General features: G+C 37.9%; 1 protein-coding gene across 1 annotated transcript in view; it reads left to right on the top strand.

Moving 5' to 3' along the window:
* LOC127152831 (short transient receptor potential channel 5) overlaps nt 1–23,607 on the top strand; it is a 56,880-nt gene that overhangs the window by 2,916 nt on the left and 30,357 nt on the right. The window contains exons 2-3 of the mRNA XM_051093687.1: nt 19,559–19,985; nt 22,140–22,661. Coding sequence (XP_050949644.1) covers nt 19,599–19,985; nt 22,140–22,661 — 909 coding nt within the window. The 5' untranslated portion in view covers nt 19,559–19,598. The remainder of the gene's footprint in view (nt 1–19,558; nt 19,986–22,139; nt 22,662–23,607) is intronic.

Here is a 23,607-nt window from a genome sequence, read left to right on the forward strand (position 1 = left end):
TTAAATTTAAACATACATACAGATAAATGGATAGATAGATCATTTTTAATTATAAATAACTAAAAATATATTATTTGTTTCTTATTTATTAGTATATTGAAATGTGACCTTGGACCACAAAACCAGTCATAAGTAGCACAGCTATATTTGTAGCAATAGCCAGCAATACATTGTATGGGTCAAAATGATCTATTTTGCTTTTATGCTAAAAAGCATTAGGATATTAAGTAAAGATCACATTCCAATAATTATTTTGTAAATTACCTACTGTAAATATACATTTTTAATTAGTAATATGTATTGCTAAGAACTTCATTTGGACAACTTTTGGGGATTTTCTCAATATTTAGTTTTTTTGCACCCTCAGACTCCAGATTTTCAAATAGTTGTATCTCGACCAAATATTGTCCTAACAAACCATCAATGGAAAGCTTATTTAGTCAGCTTTCAGATATAAATTTTCAGAAAAGTGACCCTTATGAATGGTTTTGTGGTTCAGGGTCACAAATGATTAAAAACATAGAAAACAACAACAGATTGAAAATAAAAATAATAGTCCATGAGCATACTAGAAGAGATGAAAATTGTTCAGTAATACAGTATAAAGGTTACAGGCACGTTGCACCAATGGTCACAGGTGTGCTTTGATGTACTTGACTTCTGATGTCTGTTTTTAGGTTTCAGGCACCTATGTGTAAATAACATGAAATTTCAAGGTTGCCTTCGCACATTACGTAACACCACGTGGGTCAGCATCTTTACAGTTCAATTCCGAACACAGAATCTGCTCACACGTCTGCTCGTTTTGACTCAGTAGTACTGAAATAAGCTGTTCTCCATATGAAAGCTTTCCATGAATATCTCACAAATGTGAAACTGTAACACAGCAACAAGGTGCGACTCAAACGCTCAATTATCGCTGAAAGTGTGCTTGATAATTGGATCATTAGTGTTAACAGTGCATGCATGTTGCTTAATATTGTGCATTTAAAATATTAAGCAAATTATTCATAGCAAATCCAGCAATCGTGTCCCAGGTTTAGGGGGAACCAAGCCACCCAAAACTTTGTTCAGACCGCTATGAATTCAAATGACAGCTCTGAACAAATACTTCACATTTGTGTATCCCATTCATACAGAATAGGTGCATATACATACTGCACGCCACAAAAACAGCGTTAAAAAGTATGGTTGCATGCCATTCCAAATACATTCCTCTTGTCTTTGTGTGTACCAAAAGCTCTGTAATTTTACAGCACTGCAATGATAATGGTACTAATGATAAATAATGGTACTGCAATGCCTCCTGGCATCATATTAGTGTCATTTTAGGAAAATATAAGCCCTAATATGATCCTATTTCACACAGAACAGCCATCTGACATCACCTCACTATATCCTGATGTCAGTACATCTGAAACCAGTCTGGCTAATGACCCTGTTCTGTTGTGAGAACCGTATACGGGGCTCTTGTCACTGTGAGTCACCTCTTTAACAAAGTGGCGTTCAGGTTTTACATAGACAAGCCCTCTCGTCTGCTGCCATTGATGCTCTATGGAAAACAGCAGCGAAGGGATTGTGACGCAGGTCTGTTCTGTACAGTTAACAGCAAAAGACAGAGAGAGAGAAAAGATTTCTGTGCTGTGGAATTGCTAACTGGCTCCCCCACGCTCTAGTAAACAGCTGCCTGTGCCTAATTAGCGTTTCGAACTGAATGTCTGCACTGTGTGTGGGCTCCAATCTCAAAAACACTCTCGCTGTTATGGCCAGCTGACGCTTTTACCTAATACCGACTACGCTGATGCTGTCTGTGCGACTGTGGCTCCCTTTCTTTTCTCTGCAAGCCCCACAATTCCTGACAAGTACAGGTCTAGGTATACTTCATTTTCCACTTTCTACTCCGTCTTGCTCTCAGTTGTGCACACAAGACCTTTTAAAGTACACTCCACTGATGCACTCTATAGTGGATCTTAAGTTTCAAGTGCTCAAATCAGTGTGATTTTTACATCTGCGTTTACATCAAAGTGGTTGAGATTTGAGAGCTTGAAAAAATAGCAGGGTTGCCAGATCTAAGAAAACTAGCTTAAAAACTCATTTTTTTTTTTCTGCACTTTTCACTTTGTTAGAGGTTCCCTTTTATCAAAATATCATTCTAGGATGGGGTTGGGAGGATTGCTTTAACCCACAGACTAAAAACAGCCCACAGCAACAATATAAAAATAGCCCAATTCCGCAGAAAAATGGCAGACTTGGCAACACTGGCAAAAACTTTTTTTTTTTTCATGCACCTGTCAAGTTTGAGATTTTGGGCTTTTGGGTTTTTCATAAAGTGTTTTTTCAGACTAGTGAAAAGAAAACATTCAAAAGATTTTTATTCCTGTCTGTATCCTGAAGGTTCCACACAAAAATTTGAAAAAAATATTGTTTTCTGTTCGTTCAAAGTTTTTTCTGAATTATGGAGTGACAAAATTAGATACACAAAATTCCCTCTGTAAAAACATTTGACTCTAATATGTCAAAAAAACTGACTTCATCCAGTGTTTAGATCAGGGTTCCCATGCTTCTTGAAAGTACTTGAATATCAGACACATGGATTCAAGGCCTGGAAAGTACTTGAAAACAAATATAGGTCCTTGAACGTGCTTGAAATAAATTTTGTATATGCACAATTTTTGGTTCAATCTGAGTGAATTAATTCCCATTGATGAATCTGAATGTAGTGTTTACATGAACGCTAAATAAAGTGATTAAGTTCACTGTAAAAAACAATTTGTTGAGTCAACTTAAAAAAAATGTTGCCTTAAAATTTTAAGTTCAGTCAACTCAAAAAAAGTTTATTCAGCTTGAAATATTAAATTATAGTAAGTGACAACGTAGATATTTGAGCTGATTCAACTTAAATTTTTAAGGCAGCTAAGTTACTTACCCATCTGTTAAGTTTAGCAAACACAAATATCTAAGCTGTTACTTAGTACAACTTAACATTTCATGTTGACTAAACTTATTTTAGTTGACTGAACTTAAATTTTTAAGGCAGTAGGGTAACAAACTATTTTAAACTGACTCAACAAATTGTGTTTTTTTATTTTTTACAGTGTTGATGTGCACGTTTGTCACAAGCTTCAAATTGGAATTGATTTTTTTGCACACTCACACAATGAAAATTGTTCCAAAACAAAGTAACAGCTGAGCTGCTGTACAATTTTTTAATTCTGTTGTTTTAATTAGAATTTTTTAAAAAAGCTTATACATTTTTTTTTTTTTTTGAACTTGACAAAAGATGACACTTTTAATAAAGTTGGAAACATGCCATTACAAAGGTAAAAACTAAGTTTTCTGTAAATCACTTTAAGGAGTCAAATATCATCTCATAATGGGAAGGCTAATATTTGATCAGAATTTGATTATTGATTAGAAGGTGCTCCTGAAATGTTTGACTGTGCATTTTTTTATCAGTATATGAGAAATTCAAAATTCCTTTGAACACGACTGCTCAAAATGGTCTAAATTTATGAAACCTACACATTCAAAACCTCGTTACTCTGAAATGTTTAATGTAAATGTTAAGTGTAAGTGAAATGTTAAGTACTGTAAGTGGTCTTTTATGACGCTACATATGCTGGCGTGTGAATTTGATAGGTGCTTGATATAAAATAAATGGTGCTTTAAAAAGTCCTTGAATCTGGTGTTCATGAAAGAGTGGGAACCCTGTTAGATGTTTGTACTAGAAATGTATGCAAATTAGTGCATATTTCATTAAATAATGCCTCATTTTCATATTTAAACGTAACATTATAGAAAACTTGTAATACAAAAAATGTTTGCAATTATCAGTGTAATCAATCAGCTGATTAAATAGGGTGGCAACTATAAATTTTTTTTTACCCTATTCACCTGCAGTGCCTTGCCTTAATTTAGTAATTGCATAGTATGCCTATACTGCATGCTAATTAATGTACATACTCTGTGCATAAACTTTGAAAGGTTTGCATGCTCAGCTGTGCAATGCTAAATATTAAGTTTACCAGGACCTGAAGTTTCTGGTGAGTCTTGTACTTCAGGACAAATGTGCCTTTTCTAATTTGGGAATGTGCATTCTTTGGGAATTGCATAGTATGCTTATACTGCATGCTAATTAATGTACATACTCTGTGCATAAACTTTGAAAGGTTTGCATGCTCAGCTGTGCAATGCTAAATATTAAGTATACCAGGACCCGAAGTCTCTGGTGAGGCTTGTTACTTCAGGACAGATGTGTCTCTTCTAATTTGGGAATGTGCATTTTTGCACCTCTTTTAAATCTAATCTTGAGTCTGTCTTGTTTACTGTAGATTTCACCAGCCTGGAACAACAAACTATTAACCAATTAGCTGTTACAAATAGGAAATGGGGTAAGAGTAGGATTTAGTGTCAGGTTTGTTAAGTTGTGCCTGGTTATCATACCCTAGTGAAAAATAAATATACTAAAATGTATTTAAAATACATGTATTTTATGCTAAGTATACTACAAATACATTTACATATTATGTACTTAATAAAAAATACCCTTGAATTGTACTTTTAGTATACTAAACTGGAATATTTAAAGTTTATACTGCCAAAATGCATCCTTCTCCATAAGTAGCTTTGTATTCTGATGCAATATTTTTTTGGAAGCAACATATGAATCACAAATTGTTCATTATGTTATTGAAGATGTTTGCCAGAAACCAATTTTTGAAGTGCTCAAAAGCATGAAATTGACTTACAGATTTCCTGTCTGAGTTGTCATCACAGCACAGGACAGTTATTAGTGAAGGGTATGTGATTGTGCTTGTTCTACTGGTGCTGTCAGCCAATCAGAATCACAACCATTACAGGGTAATTTTAATACAGTTCTAGAATAATTAGTCACATGGCATTTGTTTACAGCTTAAGTGATTGGGTCTGCAGACAGGTCACATACTTTCAGTGGATCTCACACCAGACAACCTTATGCCACTGAGACGAATAGGAAACACTCCAGCTATTACAAACCTTCTGTTTTTGGGGGCAATTCATATTTAGGGATGTTTATAGCAACAATATTGTTCCATGATTCATTAAAGATGTTGATCCAGGAATATGTCCTGCTTGGGAAAATCACTGTCCTTTGCTCACGATTTAATGATCTTGACCTTTCATTAGGCCATGCAAGACTAATGAAGCTCAATGGTCCTAATTTCAAGGACATAAGCAGGCAAAATGAAAGCCCAAATTACATGAACACCATCTGCTGCTAGTCAGACAATAGTTAGTCCTGCCTCAAACTAATGCTATTGGTTGAGCCAGTGTTGCTGTGGGGCTAGTCAAGATGTTCAAATAAACAGCAATCATTTGAATGCGCAACAGAATCAGCTTTGCATATTAAGATGGAATTGTCCAAATCATGAATATCTGGTCATATCTGGCTGATGTACCCTTACACTGTGTCCTAACCAAACACAGTGCAGTTACATTCTGGCATTCTGGGAAACAATGTATTTGTCTTTCCACATCTGATGCAACACGGCTACAAGATGCGACAAAATTGATCACCAATCACAGCTAATAAGAAGAGTGTCTATCTCTGCAAATGTTGCCTCATACTCGCAAATATAGGAAATATACGAAAGCATTAGCACAAGCACTAATAAAAATCTCAGTGACAAATACAATTTCTGTCACTGATTGCACTTATTTGTACACAGAGTTCACATTCATAATTTTCATATTTAGTTTAATTTATTTTCAAGATCTGAGGTAAATTATCCATTGTTGCTTTCATTTTGGTTATTAAAAGTTCACTTTTACATGTTGTTCGAACATAAATGTGTGTTGGCAGTGTGTGTACACAACCACCCTATAATGATAAAAATCCTCCCAGTGGTTTTTATTTAATCTGTAAAAATAATATCCTCTTTTTGTAAATCAAGCCATTCTTAGCATCTTGTCTGTGACGACACACCGACAGAGGCCGCTCCCACGATAGCTGATTGACATTGAATGAGCAGTAACAGTCCGATCACCATTGTTTTGATGCTGGAACAGGGATGTAGACTAAAATAGCTCCTAAGCGATTGAGGTGTGCTGTTGTTGGATGTAATAATGAACACAGTAGTTGTCATTTACTCCCAACATCTGAGCCGTTGAAGATGCAGTAGATTACGTTTGTTTGTGAAGGGAAGGCGCCTCCCGATCTACGTATATCCGTCTATGTTTGCACGACTCATTTGTGATCCAGCTTCACCTACAGCAGAAGTGAGTATAAGGGTTTTTTTTATGAATCTTTGCAATCACCTTTCCTAATAACATGCTAGTTATCAAGTTTAGTGGCTAAAGTAAACAGGCTCGTCACTCCACAGAGAGAAGAGAGGGGCAGGGCGAGCAGAGCTCATTAAAAGCCCTTTAAAGGATTAGTTCACTTAGAGAACAAAAATGTACAGATAATTTACTCACCCACTTGTCATGTTCATGTCTTTCTTTCTTCAGTCGTAAAGAAATTATGTTTTTTGAGGAAAACATTTCAGGAATTTTCTTCACATAGTGGACTTCAATGGTGCCTGCGAGTTTGAACTTCCAAAATTCAGTTTAAATGCAGCTTCAAAGGGCTCTAAATGATCCCAGCTGAGGACGAAGGGTCTTATCTAGCAAAACGATCAGCTATTTTCTAAAAAAATGTATAATTTATACACTTTTTAACCACAAATGCTCATCTTGTTTAGCTCTGCAATGCGCATGTGTACTCTGTGCACTCTTGTTCAGGACAGTTAGGATATGAAATTCACAGAGTATGCATGTGCATTGCAGCGCTAGACAAGCATTTGAGGTTAAAAAGTATATAAATTGTAAATTGTAAAAAAAAAAAACCCTTCTTCCTCGGCTGGGATCATTTAGAGCCCTTTGAAGCTGCATTTAAACTGCATTTGGGAAGTTTAAACTCGTGGGCACCATAGAAGTCCACTATATTGAGAAAACTTAAATGTTTTCCTCAAAAAACGTAATTTCTTTCCACCTGAAAAACGAAAGACATGAACATCTTGGATGACAAAGGTCAGTACATTATCTGTAAATTTTTGTTCTGGAAGTGAACTAATCCTTAAAAGTCAGTAGGCAACCAATTAACACTTTATACTTTGCGCATATCCAATACTTTACATTTTTATTGTCACCGGACCCATTGTATGTTCAAATATAGTCTCTATAAAGTCTTTTGTCACTCATTCTGTATCACCATCACGACTGGTTAAGAAACCCAAAGGATCTCACTTTCCCAAGTTTGCCTGTTATCCTTTCCATTCCCTGTCTCAGCTTGTAAAGGAACACTGTGAGCAGAATTTAGAAAAACTTGCTGCGTGTGATGGTCTTGGCCCAGTTCTCCTCAAGATCTCTGCTTCTATCATTGCAGCACTCCCCAGTCACATTTCCAATCAGTTTCACTTCACTGCTGAAATAGCCATGGTTTGGAAACTATTAACTGTGCAGTCCTTATTTAAAGGTTGTGACACGGTGGAATCTAACTCATGTAGGTCTCTCTCTACAGTACCATATATCCAAAAAGTGCTGGAAAAACTTCATACCCATGGTATCCTGTACATGATGTTCTGATGTCTGTCATGGTTCATGAACTAGAGTTTTATAAAAGTAGACTGTTTGTTATCTAACTTCGAATATATATCAAGAACAGTCTTGGGTTCAAAACGTTTTGTTTCAATCTGTATATCAGTAACATGACACAAATTCTCAGCAATACACCTTCCATGGTCACACTTTATTTTAAAGTACAATTCTCAATATTAACTGTTAACTCCTAATTTGCTGCTTATTAATGGTTAGTAGTTGTTAAAGGGATAGTTCACCCAAAAATTTAAATTACCCCATCATTTACTCACCCACAAGCCATCCTAGATGTATATGACTTTCTTCTTTCAGACCAATGCAGCCTTATATTTAAAAATGTCCTGGCTCTTCCAGTCTTCATAATGGCCATAATGGCATAAATGGATGGTGATATTCAATAGTCCAACATAAACTGTGTCCTTCCATCATAAAAAGTGCTCCACATGGCTCCAGGGGGTTAATAAAGGCCTCCTGAAGCAAATCGTTGCATTTTTGTGAGAAAAATATCCATATTTAAAACTTTATAAACCGTAATTTCTAGCTTCTGCTAACTGTCGTACCAATGTTCACAAGAGAGTGGCGTTCCAGTGGATGACGTAGGATGTAAGTGTAGCAAAATTTCTGGTGAGAATATGCTAGTCTTACGAGAACCAAATTTTGTTTACAGGAGCAAAGGAAGCAAAGTTTCTCAAAAATGTCTCCTTTTGGCTTATATCAAAATCCTCCAACATTTTACTTTACAAATCCTCGTTTTGTACTTCTAATTTGTGACCGGTAATTTGTTTTCCTCTCTTCGTCACTTCTCACCAGAACCTACACTACACCTATGTCCTACGTCATCTGCTGGAACGCCACTCTCTCATGAATGCATATACAACAGTTAGCAACTAGTGATTACAGTTTTTAAGTTTTAAAAATGGGTATTTTTCTTTAAAAACGCATCAATTAGTTTCAGAAGGCCTTTATTAATGCCTCAGAGCCATGTGGAGCACTTTTTTATGATGGATTGACACAGTTTATTGGACTTCACTGCCATTATATAGCTTGGAAGAGCCAGGATATTTTTTAATATGTCATATACACCTAGGATGGCTTGAGGGTATCCCTTAAAGTTTTGGCATAGGGTAGGACTGAAGGATCTAAAATATGTTTAAGCAGAATAAGGCATTAATAAGTGTTTCATAACTACTAGGCTATGTACATTACACATTTATATATTTAGCTGGCCTCATAAAAAATGACAATTAAATTATTTATACTCAAATTAATTATATATGTTGCAAATAAAGTAAATGGCAAAGTTGCAATCTTAGTTTTTGTACCACATTACAAAAGGGCTATACATAGATATCTGATCAAAAAGCGTATGTGGAAATGTGGAAATGCAATCCAATTTATGTGGCAATCAAACCTCATGAAAAGAGAAAATAAATGTAAATCAAAATTTTCCTTAAACTATACTCTCAGGAATTTTTCATATACTCTCTTTTACTTGCATGCTCTCTTGCATCCAGTGACTGGAATCAGGTGCAAAAAGCTTTGAATCCTGTCACCCTAAAAGCTTTCACATGCTCAATTATGGACATGTTCTAACAACTTTTTTTGCTTTTCCCTTAAAGATATATTCCCGGTTTCTAAGTTTGGCATAATAGCATTTGTAAAATGTGAAAGGGTATAACTTTATAAAAGCACTTATTTATTCTTCATTAATTATTTTGTTAAAACGTGTATTATATGTGTAACGAAGCGGAGATGAGACGAGGATCTATGTGCAAGAGTTTATTGTACATCCAAAGAAAACAACAAATTATCCAGAACGGGGAACCCTTAGAATCCAGGCAAGAACAGGGAGCAACCATCACAGACATTAAACAACTGACAAAATACAGGGGAAAGACAAGGACTATTTATACACAGGGTGAGGTAATGATCTAATTGGTAACCGGGGTAACTGATGAGGGAGTGGGTGTGGTACAATGAAGATCCATGGCAACAAACAAGGGAACAGAGGTACAGGGAAGCAGGGAACAATAAGACACAAAAACTACAAAATAAAAGTCCTTAAACACGAATACAGAAGACAAAGACCAGGCACATGACATAACCCCCCCCCTCAAAAGAGTGGCTTCCAGACGCTCCAAACAGAAATACCAGTCCAGGAAGGGGGAGGAGCTCAGGCAGAACTGGGGAAGGGATGGAGGGCCAGGTCCATGTAAGGGGAGATAAACAAGGGACTGAAGCAGAGCAAGAGGCCAGGGTGGAGTCGGCCAGATGGGAGGAGCTGAGGACCACCAGATCATGAGAGAAGACCTCCACGGCGGAGCAGGCGGTACCCAGCAGGGCGGAGCAGGAGGCTCAGGAGCCCTCCAGGGCGGAGCCGGAGGCAGAGCAGGTGGCACTAAAGCCCTCCAGGGTGGAGCCGGAGGCAGAGCAGGCGGCGCTAGAGCCCTCCAGGGCGGAGCCGGAGGCAGAACAGGTGGCACTAGAGCCCTCCAGGGCGGAGCCGGAGGCAGAACAGACGGCGCTACAGCCCTCCAGGTCGGAGCCGGAGGCAGAGCCAGCGACACTAGAGCCCCCAAGGGCAGAGCCGGAGGCACAACAGCCCTCCCAGGCGGAACAGGAGGCGGAACAGGAGGCGGAGCAGGAGGCGGAGCAGGAGGCGCAGCAGCCCTGCGGGCGGAACAGGAATCTGCATCACGCTCTGGGACCTGGGGAGAGCAGGGACAGAGGAGGCAGACAGAATAGAGGGAGAAGGCGCAGCAGCCCTCCAGGGCGGAACAGGAGGCGGAGCAACCCTCCCGGGCGGAACAGAAGGCGGAGCAGCCCTCCGGGCGGAACAGGAGGCGGAGCAGCCCTCCGGGCGGAACAGGAGGCGGAGCAGCCCTCCGGGCGGAACAGGAGGCGGAGCAGCCCTCCGGGCGGAACAGGAGGCTGCGTCATCGACTGGGACCTGGGGAGAACAGTGACAGAGGATGTAGACAGGGAAAAGGGAGAAGCAGAGAGTTTGGTGGTTAACGCCCCCTCCGTAAGAGGTTCTACGGCTGGCGCCGACACCTCTGGAGGCATTGGCGCAGCTTCTCCGACGGGGAAGGCCTCTGGAGCAGACTTGAGACCAGACGGGGCCTCTGGGGCAGACTTGAGACTAGACGAGAGCTCTGGTGCAGGCTTGTGATCAGACGAGAGCTCAGAGGCTGACCTGTGAACAGGCGTGACCTCAGGAGCACAGTGTGTAGCCCACACACACCACATGGCCACTGCCATTAAGGGAAGAGCAGCAGCGATAACGTCACTTGGCTTGTGAAGATCTGCTGTAACGTGGCTTGACTCGGGAACAACATGGCTTGACTCGGGAACAACATGGCTTGACTCGGGAACAACATGGCTTGACTCGGGAACAACATTGACTTGGCTTGACTCGTGGGGAACAGCTGCTGTAGCTTGACTCGGCCCTGTAGCTTGACTTGAATCAGGGGTAGCTGCCGCAACAAGAGGGAGCGCCATCTTAGCTGTCCGTACAGCCATTAGGGGTGAGTCCAACACGTGGGTCATCATGTGGCGTGACTTGGAGACAGCGACCATCTTGTGGACTGGCTTTGGCGTGGCGGCCATCTTTGCGACAGGCTCTGGCGTGGCGGCCATCTTTGCGACAGGCTCTGGCGTGGCGGCCATCTTTGCGACAGGCTCTGGCGTGGCGGCCATCTTTGCGACAGGCTCTGGCGTGGCGGCCATCTTTGCGACAGGCTCTGGCGTGGCGGCCATCTTTGCGACAGGCTCTGGCGTGGCGGCCATCTTTGCGACAGGCTCTGGCGTGGCGGCCATCTTTGCGACAGGCTCTGGCGTGGCGGCCATCTTTGCGACAGGCTCTGGCGTGGCGGCCATCTTTGCGACAGGCTCTGGCGTGGCGGCCATCTTTGCGACAGGCTCTGGCGTGGCGGCCATCTTGCAAGGAGACTCAGGAGTGGCGACCATGCTGTGAATTACCCTTTCTACTTCCTTAACAGAAAAAGGGGATTCACAGAACAGCAAAACAAAGTCTATATACTGTGACAGGGTCCAGCTGGGGTCCTCATCCGGTAAGTTTAAACTAACCTCTGGATCGAGTCCACTCCAGAAACAGTCCTTTATTTTGGTGTCATCTCCAGGCACTAGCTGGCTGTAATAAAGGAACTCCTCCACATAATATTCGATCGGTCGGCCGTTTTGAAAAATTGAGCAAAGAGTGCTCAGAGGGTCGCGATAAACTCCTGCTAGATCCATAGTTGGTCAGTTGTTCTATGTCTGTGATGGTTGCTCCCTGTTCTTGCCTGGTTTCTCAGTGTTCCCCGTTCTGGATTATTTGTTGTTTTCCTTGGATGTTCAATAAACTCCTGCACATAGATCCTCGTCTCATCTCCGCTTCGTTACAATATGCTATAAAGCTGTTTAAATCATTTTTAGTTATTTTAGGGTTTTAATGTTTATAGTGTTGTCATGGCAATGAAATTGTACAATTGGATGTAACATTACACAGAGTAACTCATGTTAGTGAGTAATTACTCATTACTATCGAATTCACTTTACACAAATTCACTTTAAAGAGTTCACCCAAAATTGAAAATTCTGTCATTAATTACTCACTCTCATGTCGTCAGTGTTGAGGGTAATGCATTACAAGTAACGCAAGTTACGTAATATTATTATTTTTTCCAAGTAACTAGTAAAGTAACGGATGACTTTTTAATTAACAAGAAAATATCTGAGTTACTTTTTCAAATAAGTAACGCCAGTTACTTTTCCCTCCATTTATTGATTAAAAGTTCTCCTGTCCCTGTCTTGAGAGAAACCTGGAATAAGATGTTAGTTCTAGAATAAATGTGAACATCCATTTATTCATCTCACTTACAAAAAAAGATTCAGTATTCCTAAAAATGAATAAAAACAGTGAAATTCAACTCAGGATATGACGCAAACCTGCAATAATCAAACATGTTAAATAATACAAATATCCTTTATGCATTTAATCCCATTTTATTAACCAGTGTCTTTGCTGCCGACCTTCGATGATTCAATTCAATCATACTAATAAGTAAAATTACTCAAGATAATCTAACATTTGTTTTCCTCTTTTTTTTTTTTTTTATTGCTGAAGAGCCGATATTTTTTTCTTGAGTTGAGTTGTTTTACAGACATGAATTTATGAACGAGCCTCAAAATTTGAGGCTTTTGGTGTGAAAAGGCTTTTACATTTGCCAAAAATAGAACTTTTTATATTAGAAACAAACAAGCAAGCCCTGCCCAGATTGAAAAAGTAACCCAAAAGTAAAGTAACGCATTACTTTCCATAAAAGTAACTAAGTAATGTAATTAGTTACTTTTTTAGGGAGTAACTCAATATTGTAATGTATTACTTTTAAAAGTAACTTTCCCCAACACTGCATGTCGTTCCAAACCTGTAAGACCTTCGTTCATCTTCAGAATGCAAGTTAAGATATTTTTGATGAAATCTGAAAGCTTTCTGACCCTGCATAGACACCAAAACATACCACATTCAAGGCCCATTAATGTAGTCCATGTGACATCAGTGATAATTTGATAACGATAATTATCATGATATAATTTAAAGAAGATGCATTTATTATCTCGATGCGGTGCGGACGCACCTGGAAAAACCGAGCACATCGCTTCCGTCATGAGCGCAGCTGCCACGCGCCTACGTTTGAAATGACGAAGTTGAGCATGCAAAAGACGCCATATGTGAACGGCCCCATCACGCAAGCACTAAACAGCGCTGTGAGATCCAGTGTGAAACACTTGAATTCAGCAATGAACACAAATGACCCTATGATTCAAACTAGTTTAAAGCTTTTTATTACAGGAGTAATGGTATATAATTATAGTATGTATGTATTTGTGATTAAGCTATAGCATGTGTGCATTTATTCTGAATGTTTTAGACTACTGTTTTTCATAGAAATAGGCTACCTATAAAACCATGTAGTTATATTTTTACCATGGTATTGAGGTACCGTTATGTGTGGCTTTAACTGTGTTTATCATGATTTAATATGCTTGCTACTATGGGAGACCAATGCTTAATTAAAATAGTGCTTAATTTAAAAAAAAAACTGGGTCAGAATAAATTTAACCATATAAAACTGAGGTTGCTACAATTTTTTACAGATGTTACTGATTGATAATGAACTAAAATGTACCTCTGCATCCTCAAGCTAATATCAAATGTGCATTTCTAAGAGACAAAAAAAGTTATATTATTATTCTTAATATTATAACTCATGAGAACATGCAGAAATTAATTTTTCTATTTAGATACTTATTTTGTTAAGGAAAATTAATGGTCTGGTTTCTACAACTTTCACTTTGGAGCAAAAATCCGACTTTAAACTTGAAAGAAATAAAGATTTGACATTTATCGTGATAGTTATCGATATCGACTGATATGAATAAAATTATTGTGATAATTTTTTGGCCCATATCGCCCTGCTCTAACTGTAATTTTAGGAAGCTACAAGAATACTTTTTGTGCAACGAAAAAAAAAAATGTATTTACCGATTTCTTTTTCATTTTCTTCTCCATCTTCCCAGCCATGTTTGTAAATAAGATTGCGCTTGTAGAGCGAGCTTGATTAAATAAGTTAATTATACTAATCATTTTGGTGCTCGTGGACCATAATGATTCCTTGTCCTAGCTTGATATTTTAAAGTCGACATTCGAAAAAGCATCTTGCGCGCCTACCACATCTGAACCAAAATGATACGAAAAAAGCATACCCATTTTTCGATCTTATGTCAGGAGTATATGATTCAGGCTAATGGAGGAAACCCGAGTGCTGTGGAAACCAGAAACCTTAACATTTCTAATCTCCAAATCACCGCTCCACTGCATTGAACTAGCAAGAAGCGAGACAGAGGGAAAAACACACAGCTGCTCTGGGAGATCAGTGTGAACTTAAATATGTGTGTTCACACTAAATGCCAGCAGATGCTCATGGAACACAATCAATGAACCAAGCGCTATGGGATGTTTCTTTGAGCTTGCAGAGGGTATGATGATCTGCGTGCTTCTCTAGCTCTCTCTCTTCTCTATCGAGTTCCGCCGTTCCATCACAATGTCAGAATCTAAGTGCAAGGCTAGTTCATCTTTTAAAATCAGCTCAGCTTCTGTTCATAGCTGCAGGCGGAGGTCTGTACGGCCCACCAGAGATTTCTGCTCTTGCTGTTTGTTTCAAATGAGTAATTCTTGTTGTTGAAACATACAGCAACAACATCCATCTCTTACTTGCTCTATAAACACACATCGTTAGTGCTTTCTGTTTTCACAAAAGCATTGAACATTTAGTTCAATTAAACCTACTTTAGACTGTGGAGGATTCAGCAGATGACAATAATCCTTTACTTTAAAGCGCATCCTTCATTATGGAATCGAATGAAATAAAAACAATGTGGTTAAATCTAATAGAAATCAAAAACGAGACACTTAAATCTAATTGAAACACATAGAAATCAATAAACACCTTAGTGAACATTGCCTTATCATCACTGGAACATTGTAAAAGGAAATGGGCCTTTAAAATGACAGGAAGCGCTAACATGTATACTGTATGTTAGCGATAGTATTGGGTCCTGTGTACATTCACTGCCAAACTCTAATGAACTAAGGTGTCTGTCCAGGTCTACAAACATGCTGAATAAAACATGGGTCGATTCCCCGTGGAAGCCTTGTTTAGCTTTTATGAAGCAGTGAGGTGTGAAGTTCAACAGCAAACGGGTGAAACACATGGCCTCTGTTCTTACATAATTGAATAATGAAATGCTCACAAACACGAGTATAAAGTGCATCAAATAAAATTTTATGAAATTCAAATTGACTGGATCACAGTAAAACTGGGCAGCTGTCTTGCTTTTGGCAAGGTCCACAAATCCTCATGCCAGGATGGCTGAATTGCTGCAATGAACTCAGAGTGCTAATATCTGTTTGAGTGAGCAAAAAGGCCTGAGCTTAAAAGTGGAATTTTTATGCATCCCGTGATTGACCAACAGTTTTTATTTCTTACTGATTGGCCTTCAGCACTCTTTGAAATTAGGAATTAATGTTGCACTTAAAAAATATTTTGCATTGCAAGGTTTTAAATTATTTTGCATGCGATTTGTGAGAGTTTAATTTTTTATGTTTATTTTGAGAGATTTCACATTAATTTGCATTTCATTTGAGAGTTTTACATTATTTTACATGCAATTTTATATGCATTTACATTTAATTTGTTGAGGTTAGGTATTTTTACATTTAATTTTATTTTAGTTAAAATGTTATTTTACATTATTACATTTAATGTTACATTTGTGTGTTTTGATTCATTACATCATCTCATTTGAGATTTTTTATTCAAGCGCATAGCATATGAAACCCTATTGTAAGTTTTAGAATGGTTACGGATGTGCGATTTCCATGTAAAACTGATCGTGCAGAATGAACTGTCGTAAAGTCGTAGAGACTAAAAACTTTGAGGGATGGTATACTCACACTGCCTACAACATGACCAAGGCTCGCACCAGTCGGCCTGACAGGGGCACGACAGCGATTAAAAGTACAAAATTGTCAAAAAATTCCTAAACCGTCAAAAATTTTGGGTATTTTGCATTTTTTGCAATACCTATACTACTGATATGCCACACCTGTGAGGTGAATGGATTATCTCGGCAAAGGAGAAGTGCTCACTAGCACAGATTTAGACAGATTTGTGAACAATATTTGAGAGAAATAGGTCTTTTGTGTACATAGAAAAAGTCTTAGATCTTTGAGTTCAGCTCATGAAATTGGGGGCAAAAACAAAAGTGTTGTGTTTGTAATTTTGATCAGTGTATTTCTATGGTAAATCATCTGGATTTGACAAAAATGCTTTTTAATAAGTGATTTAGGTGGTTTATTTAGTTGCTAAATAATATGTAATGTATTTTTCCTTATGTGCTTAAATACCTAATTTTTTTATTATTATTTTTATATGTATATAGTTATTTATTTATTTTTTTACATTTATTTAACCTTTAAATTTACATTATTTTACCATTAAATTGTGGACAAGAGTGGTAATTACACTTCTTGGTGTACCCACTTCGTTTTATTTATATAGCACAATTGCATCTGTCATTTGTTAGTAGGGATTGCTTAGTAAAGTCTTGTATCTCTAGACGGGGTGAAGCAAAGCAACACAAGCCAGCTATCTTGGCAGTTGCTCACACAATTTTACGCATCTGTTACCTGCCATCTCTACAAATCGAAAGGGTTTTATGGACTGATAATGGTGTGTGATCATGTTTAGAGATGTTTGCTTTTCACATCACACCAATTACACTGGTAATGCATGAAAGAACATGGAAGAGAGCCACTTGATAAAAATGTGAGATGGCCTGGAAATAATAATGCCTTAAGACCAGTGGAGAAAATAATTCTATGTTGACTTTTAAGGTTCAAAAGCAATCCTATATATTTAAAAAAGTATTCTTTACATAACGTGTTATTCAAAAGGCTTTTTAACTAAAATGGACATATTACAGCTGTAACACTCACATTAGAACAAAGGATAGACACCCATTAGAATCTACCCCACAAAAGTAAAATTTAAAATTACATCAAAAATACATCAGTGAATTATCTTCTAGTCTCACCTTCATTGATGTGGTTCACTTCCTAATTATCGCAATGACAGGCGACAGTTTGTCTGCTGCTACTGTTACCCAGGGCGTCCCCCAGGGATCTGTCATTGGCCCTCTGTTCTTTCTAAACTACATGACTCCCAATGGACAAATAATGTGACGTCAGTCCCGGTTCTAAACTTTCCATCACCCTCATTACAGCATGATTTTATGGCTGAAGCTCTACATGGATTCTTTCTCATGTTTCCCACAGAAAAAGCAGAATTTCCATTTGCATATGTTATGCTTCTAAACAACAGCTTGTATACTGATTTTTCTTTTTCACCAAATGCGTCATGCTGAGCATTGTTGGAAAATGTTACTTTTAAACATAACACAATATTGAGTAAATCATTATAAAAAGGAATGATTAGCTACATTTGTGGATTACTTAAAGGGGCCGTTTACAAAGGACATCTGTGTATCTGTTGGTATGTGTAAATATGCACTTGTTGTCAATCTCCATTTCCCTGCTAAACGGACTAACATTTGCTAAAAGGACTAAAGTAATTCTAAACAGATAAAAAGCTTAAAAATTACAGCATCCACTGTAAAATTCTTACTAAATATGTTGACCCCAGACATCTAGAGGGATCACTTCAGATTGATGATTTCAAAAGATTTCAATCACTTGTAGTGAATAGCTCTCCTTGGAAATCAGGGCTCAATCAAGAATGAACAAACTGAGGAAAAAATCCTCTTCATATCACAGTTTGACACCTTGGCCAGCTGATTCTCCTGGACACCTGGGTGGGAGCTCTTGATAAGGCATTGGTGAATCATCTGGACATAGCACAATAAATATATTTATTTAAAATATTCTGCAAATATACAGTTGAGGTCAAAAGTTTACATACACCTTGCAGAATCTGCAAAATGTTAATTATTTGGCCAAAATAAGAGTGATCATACAAAATGCATGTAATTTTTTGTTTAGTACTGACCTGAGTAAGATATTTCACATAAAAGATGTTTATATATGATGTCCACAAGAGAAAATGATAGTTGAATTTATAAAAATGACCCCGTTCAAAATACATGCACTTGATTCTCAATACTATGTTCTTACCTGAATGAGTCCCTTGTTTGTCCTGAACAGTTAAACTGCCTGCTGTTCTTCAAAAAAAATTCTTCAGGTTCCACAAATTCTTTGGTTTTTCAGCATTATAAAGTCAATGACTTTATTCAACAATTTCTTCTCCTTTCCAGCCATGTTTGTCATAGATTGGTGTTTTAAGGTCGATATTTGAAAAAAAGCATCTCATGTGCTCATCACATCTGAACCAAAATACTATGAAAAAAGCATATTTGTGTATACCCATTTTTCAATCTTTTGTCAGGAGTATATGATTCAAACACTTACTGATGCTTCAGAAGGAAACACAATGCATTAAGAGACGGGGGGTGAATACTTTTTGAATTTGAAGATCAGGGTAAATTTAAATTATTTTGTGTCCTGGGAAACATGCAAGTTTCTTCTGTAGCTTCTGAAGGGCAATAGTAAATAAAAACAATATGATATTTAGGCAAAATAAGAAAAATATACACATTTTCATTCCGTTGAAAAGTTTTCACCCCCATCCTCTTAATGCATCGTTTATCCTTCTGGAGCATCAGTGAGCATTTGAACCTTCTGTAATAGTCGCATATGAGCCCTCAGTTGTCCTCAGTGTGAAAAGATGGATCTCAAAATCATATAGTCATTGTTGGAAAGGGTTCAAATACACAAAATGCTGAAAAACCAAAGTATTTGTGGGACCTGAAGGATTTTTCTGAAGGACAGCGGGCAGTTTAACTGTTCAGAACAAACAAGGGACTCATGAACAACTATCACTAAACAAAAAAACACAGCTGTGGATCATTTTTATAAATTCAACTATCATTTTCTCTTGTGGACTATATGTAAACATCTTTTACGTGAAATATCTTATTCATGTCAGTACTAAATAAAAAATAACATACATTTTGTATGATCCCTCGTATTTTGGTAAAATAATTAATGTTTTGCAGATTCTGCAAGGTCTATGTAAACTTTTAAACTCAACTGTATGCTGGTTACTCAGTGTATTCTTACTACTTTTTAGATTACTTTTCGATCTAACTCATTTTAAACTTACCATTCAACATACCATACTGATGTAAAAGAGCAAGAGAAATAAAATATATTTGTTCTGATATTTGGCATTTCCATTATAAAAGAAATGTAGTGTAATTTTGAAATGACTAACTGATTGTTTGCTTAATCTCTTTACAGCTTTCTCTGGACTTGTGTCATTTTATGTCACCGAGTCCACATGAACCCCATGGCGCAGCTGTACTACAACAAGGCCAGTAACTCCCCGTACCGCGATCGCATCCCGCTGCAGATCGTGAGGGCGGAGGTTGAGCTGTCTGCCAAGGAACGAGCCTACCTGACAGCGGTGGAGAAGGGCGACTATGCAGGAGTTAAACAGGCCCTTGAGGAGGCCGAGATCTATTACAACATCAACGTGAACTGCCTCGACCCATTGGGCCGCAGCGCACTCCTCATCGCTATTGAGAATGAGAACCTAGAGGTGATGGAGCTGTTGTTGAGCCATGGCGTGCACATGGGAGACGCACTCCTCTACGCCATCCGCAAGGAGGTGGTGGGAGCGGTGGAGTTACTGCTGTCCTACAAGAAGCCAAGTGGGGAGAAACAGGTGCGTGAGGGCGATACTTGCTTTGAAGGAAGAGTCAGTTCTTTACTTTTCTGATTGGATAGCATGTAGCTTTATTGATATGACATGGTGGGTTCAAGTCCTCCTATGAAGATTGTATTTATGAATTGGGAAATCTTCGTTATGACATCAAGTGAGCTCAAGTCACCTGATGTGACAAAAATCATATAAAGAAGGACTTAGTAAGTAGGAAAGTGCGCAATATTTTGACAAACTAAAGTTAATAGGTGGTAAAGATACGTACAAGCAGTATTAAATAAGAAACTAGCCTAATATTTCACCTACCTGATAAGATAATGATAAGAACAAAGACAAATGTTGTCAAAATGCTTGCCCTGGAAATTCTGGCTCAACTTTGCCAACCACGAGATATTACACAAAAAAAATTACGATTGCATGAAAAAAAAAAAAAACCCTGACATTTACTGTACATGATATCCAAATGAATCAATATTGAATCAAAATTGCATATGAATCAAATCAAGAACTTGTGACTCATATTGATTTGTGAAATCTGTAATCAATATCCAGCCCTATATAGTGTTTTCACGACACGTCATCAATTGGTCATATTGGTGGCACTAAACATAAACAAATGCCACTGAACCAAACAAAACATGCATATTTTGTTGATTATGGTTATTGTGGAAAATGGTCAATTATTGTTGTGGGCTGTATTAATCAGCTGGACCAGGAAAAACATTTGAAGAACTACAGCCCTGCTGAAAAAACAGCAGAAAACAGTCATCCAGCCTGGTCTTAGCTGGTCATAGACAACATTAGTGTTTGTTCTTATCATTTCCGGTCAGGTAGGTGAAATATTAGGCTAATATCTTAATTAATAATTAAGATAATATCTAAGGCTAATAAAAAAGTCCATCTCTATGTGATTTAGTACTTTTTCCATGGTTTAGACAGTGTAAATTAGCAGAACAACATATTCAGTAGTACATTAAACATGCAAACCATACCGTTGTTTATATCCGAGTATTGCCAACGTGGTCGAGGATCCTAGTAACTGACCAAACCGTGGCGTAAGTGCAAACCCTCTATACAAAGCCATTCATGCTCTAGTGAAAAAACAGAAGAGATTTTGCTAAACATATGCATTTGCCTATATCACATGTAACATAATGTTTTTACTTAACCTAGCGATATCTAATTTATTTGAGTTAATTTATCATTAAAACAAGCCACTGTTTAAATGTTAATATTACAACAAGGAATTGGAGTAGAAACATAATTATATAGCTAATTGATATAAAAACTGCAATTTAAATGTTTTTATTCAGTGGCATTTATCATATCTAAAATAAATAACAATTTAAATTGTTGGCATTATTTGATTGTTTGTGGCATTAGTTGAGATATTGATTGTTTTCAAAAATTGATATTTAGTATTGATATTATATCAATATTAAATCAAAACTGCACATTAATTGAATCAAGAGCTTGTGACTCGATTTGTGAAATCTTTGTCAATATCCAGCTCTGTTGCAGAGTTTCAGCCCTTGCTGTAAGTTTTTTTTTTTTTTTTTTTCATTTTTTATGCTACATTTTTTTCTTCTTCCTGGAAGTTCTGGACAACACAGGTTAAACTCATTTTGCATTCACTGTTTTCCCACAGCTTACTGCACAATGCAAATGTGAGGTGCCTTTAGGCAATGTCTCTGAATTCAATCACTAACCTTTTTTAAGTGAAGTGAAAGGTATAGAGGATCAGGGTGACTCATTTCGTATCTGAAGCCTCTCATAAAATGCCTCAAAGGAATCAAATTTTCCTTGATCTTTTCAGATGAAAAATCTTGATATATTATGAACACATAATGCAACTTATCAGAACTCAAAACTTTTTCTCCAGTTCAAAAAAGAGTATACTATTTATTGAAATCGAGTAGCAAAACAACTCATTCTTCCTTAACTTTGTGGCATCACATAAATGGATCAACACATCCATCCATATTTACAGGTAAAATTGGTGGAGTAAAAATGCCTTGGTGTTGGTTGGCGTTTGTTTTCGCTGATTGAATTTTATCATTAATATTGTGCACAGTACATTGGACTGAACTGTAAAGATTGACAGCTTCCTTAATAGCGTACTTTTATTGATTGCTCTCTTTGTTTTCACTCTTCAAGGTTCCTTCTCACATGATGGACACACAGTTTTCAGAGTTTACACCCGATATCACACCAATCATGTTGGCTGCTCACACGAACAACTACGAGATAATTAAGCTCCTAGTTCAACGGAAAGTCACCATCCCCCGGCCACACCAGATCCGCTGCGACTGCGTGGAATGTGTCTCTAGCTCCGAAGTGGACAGTCTGCGGCACTCCCGTTCACGTCTAAACATCTACAAAACTCTGGCCAGCCCCTCTCTCATCGCCCTTTCCAGCGAAGATCCCATCCTCACTGCGTTCAGGCTGGGCTGGGAGCTGAAGGAGCTCAGTAAGGTGGAGAACGAGTTCCGGCAGGAGTATGAGGAGCTGTCACAGCAGTGCAAACTTTTTGCTAAAGACTTGCTAGATCAGGCCCGCAGCTCCTGTGAGCTGGAGACCATCCTCAACCACCGGGATGACCACAGCGAGGAACTGGACCCCCGTGAGTGCAGAGACCTGGCCAAGCTCAAGGTAGCCATCAAGTACCACCAGAAAGAGGTGAGTATCCAAGACTGAGTGATTTAAGAAGAATTTTGAGTAACAGTTTGTTTAAAAGACCAGTTCTCACTGTTAAAGGAGAAGTCCACTTCCAGAACAACAATTTACATATATACTTACTCCCTTGTCATCCAAGATGTTCATGTCTTTCTTTCTTCAGTCGTAAAGAAATGATGTTTTTTGAGGAAAACATTTCAGGATTTTTCTCCATATAATGGACTGATATGGTGCCCAGAGTTTGAACTTCCAAAATACAGTTTAAATGCGGCTTTAAACGATCCCAAATGCAGTTGTAAACATTCCCGAGGAAGAAGGGTCTTATCTAGCGAAACAGTCGGTTATTTTCATTAAAAAAATACAATTTAAATACTTTTTAATCTCAAATGCTCGTCTTGTCTTGCTCTGCTTGAACTCTGTGTATTCAGCCTGAAGACAGTTAGGGTATGTTGAAAAACTCCAATCGTATTTTCTCCCTCAACTTCGAAAGTCATTTCAAAATCATCCTACATCGCTGCCGACCCAGTCTTTGCAAAGTGAACATGCAAAGAAGATCAAACACCCTTAATAAAAAAGGTAAAACAGCGATATAAGACAATTTTGAGGTTGAGGGAGAACATGAGATGGGAGATTTTCGACATACCCTAACTGTCATGAACCAGAAAAAAACAGAGGTTGTGAAGAGCAAGACAAGATGAGCATTTGACATGAAAAAGTATATAAATTGTATTATTTTTATGAAAATAGCAGATCATTTCACTAGGTAAAACCCTTCTTCCTCCGGGATCATTTACAGCTGCATATGGGATCGTTTAAAGCTGCATTTAAACTGCATTATGGAGCAGCATATTAGTCCATTATATGGAGAAAAATGCTGAAAAGCTTTCCTCAAAAAACATAATTTCTTTATGACTGAAGAAAGAAAGACATCAACATCTTGAATGACAAG

This window comes from Labeo rohita, chromosome 21, assembly GCF_022985175.1.
Source record: "Labeo rohita strain BAU-BD-2019 chromosome 21, IGBB_LRoh.1.0, whole genome shotgun sequence".
NCBI classification, from domain to species: domain Eukaryota; kingdom Metazoa; phylum Chordata; class Actinopteri; order Cypriniformes; family Cyprinidae; genus Labeo; species Labeo rohita.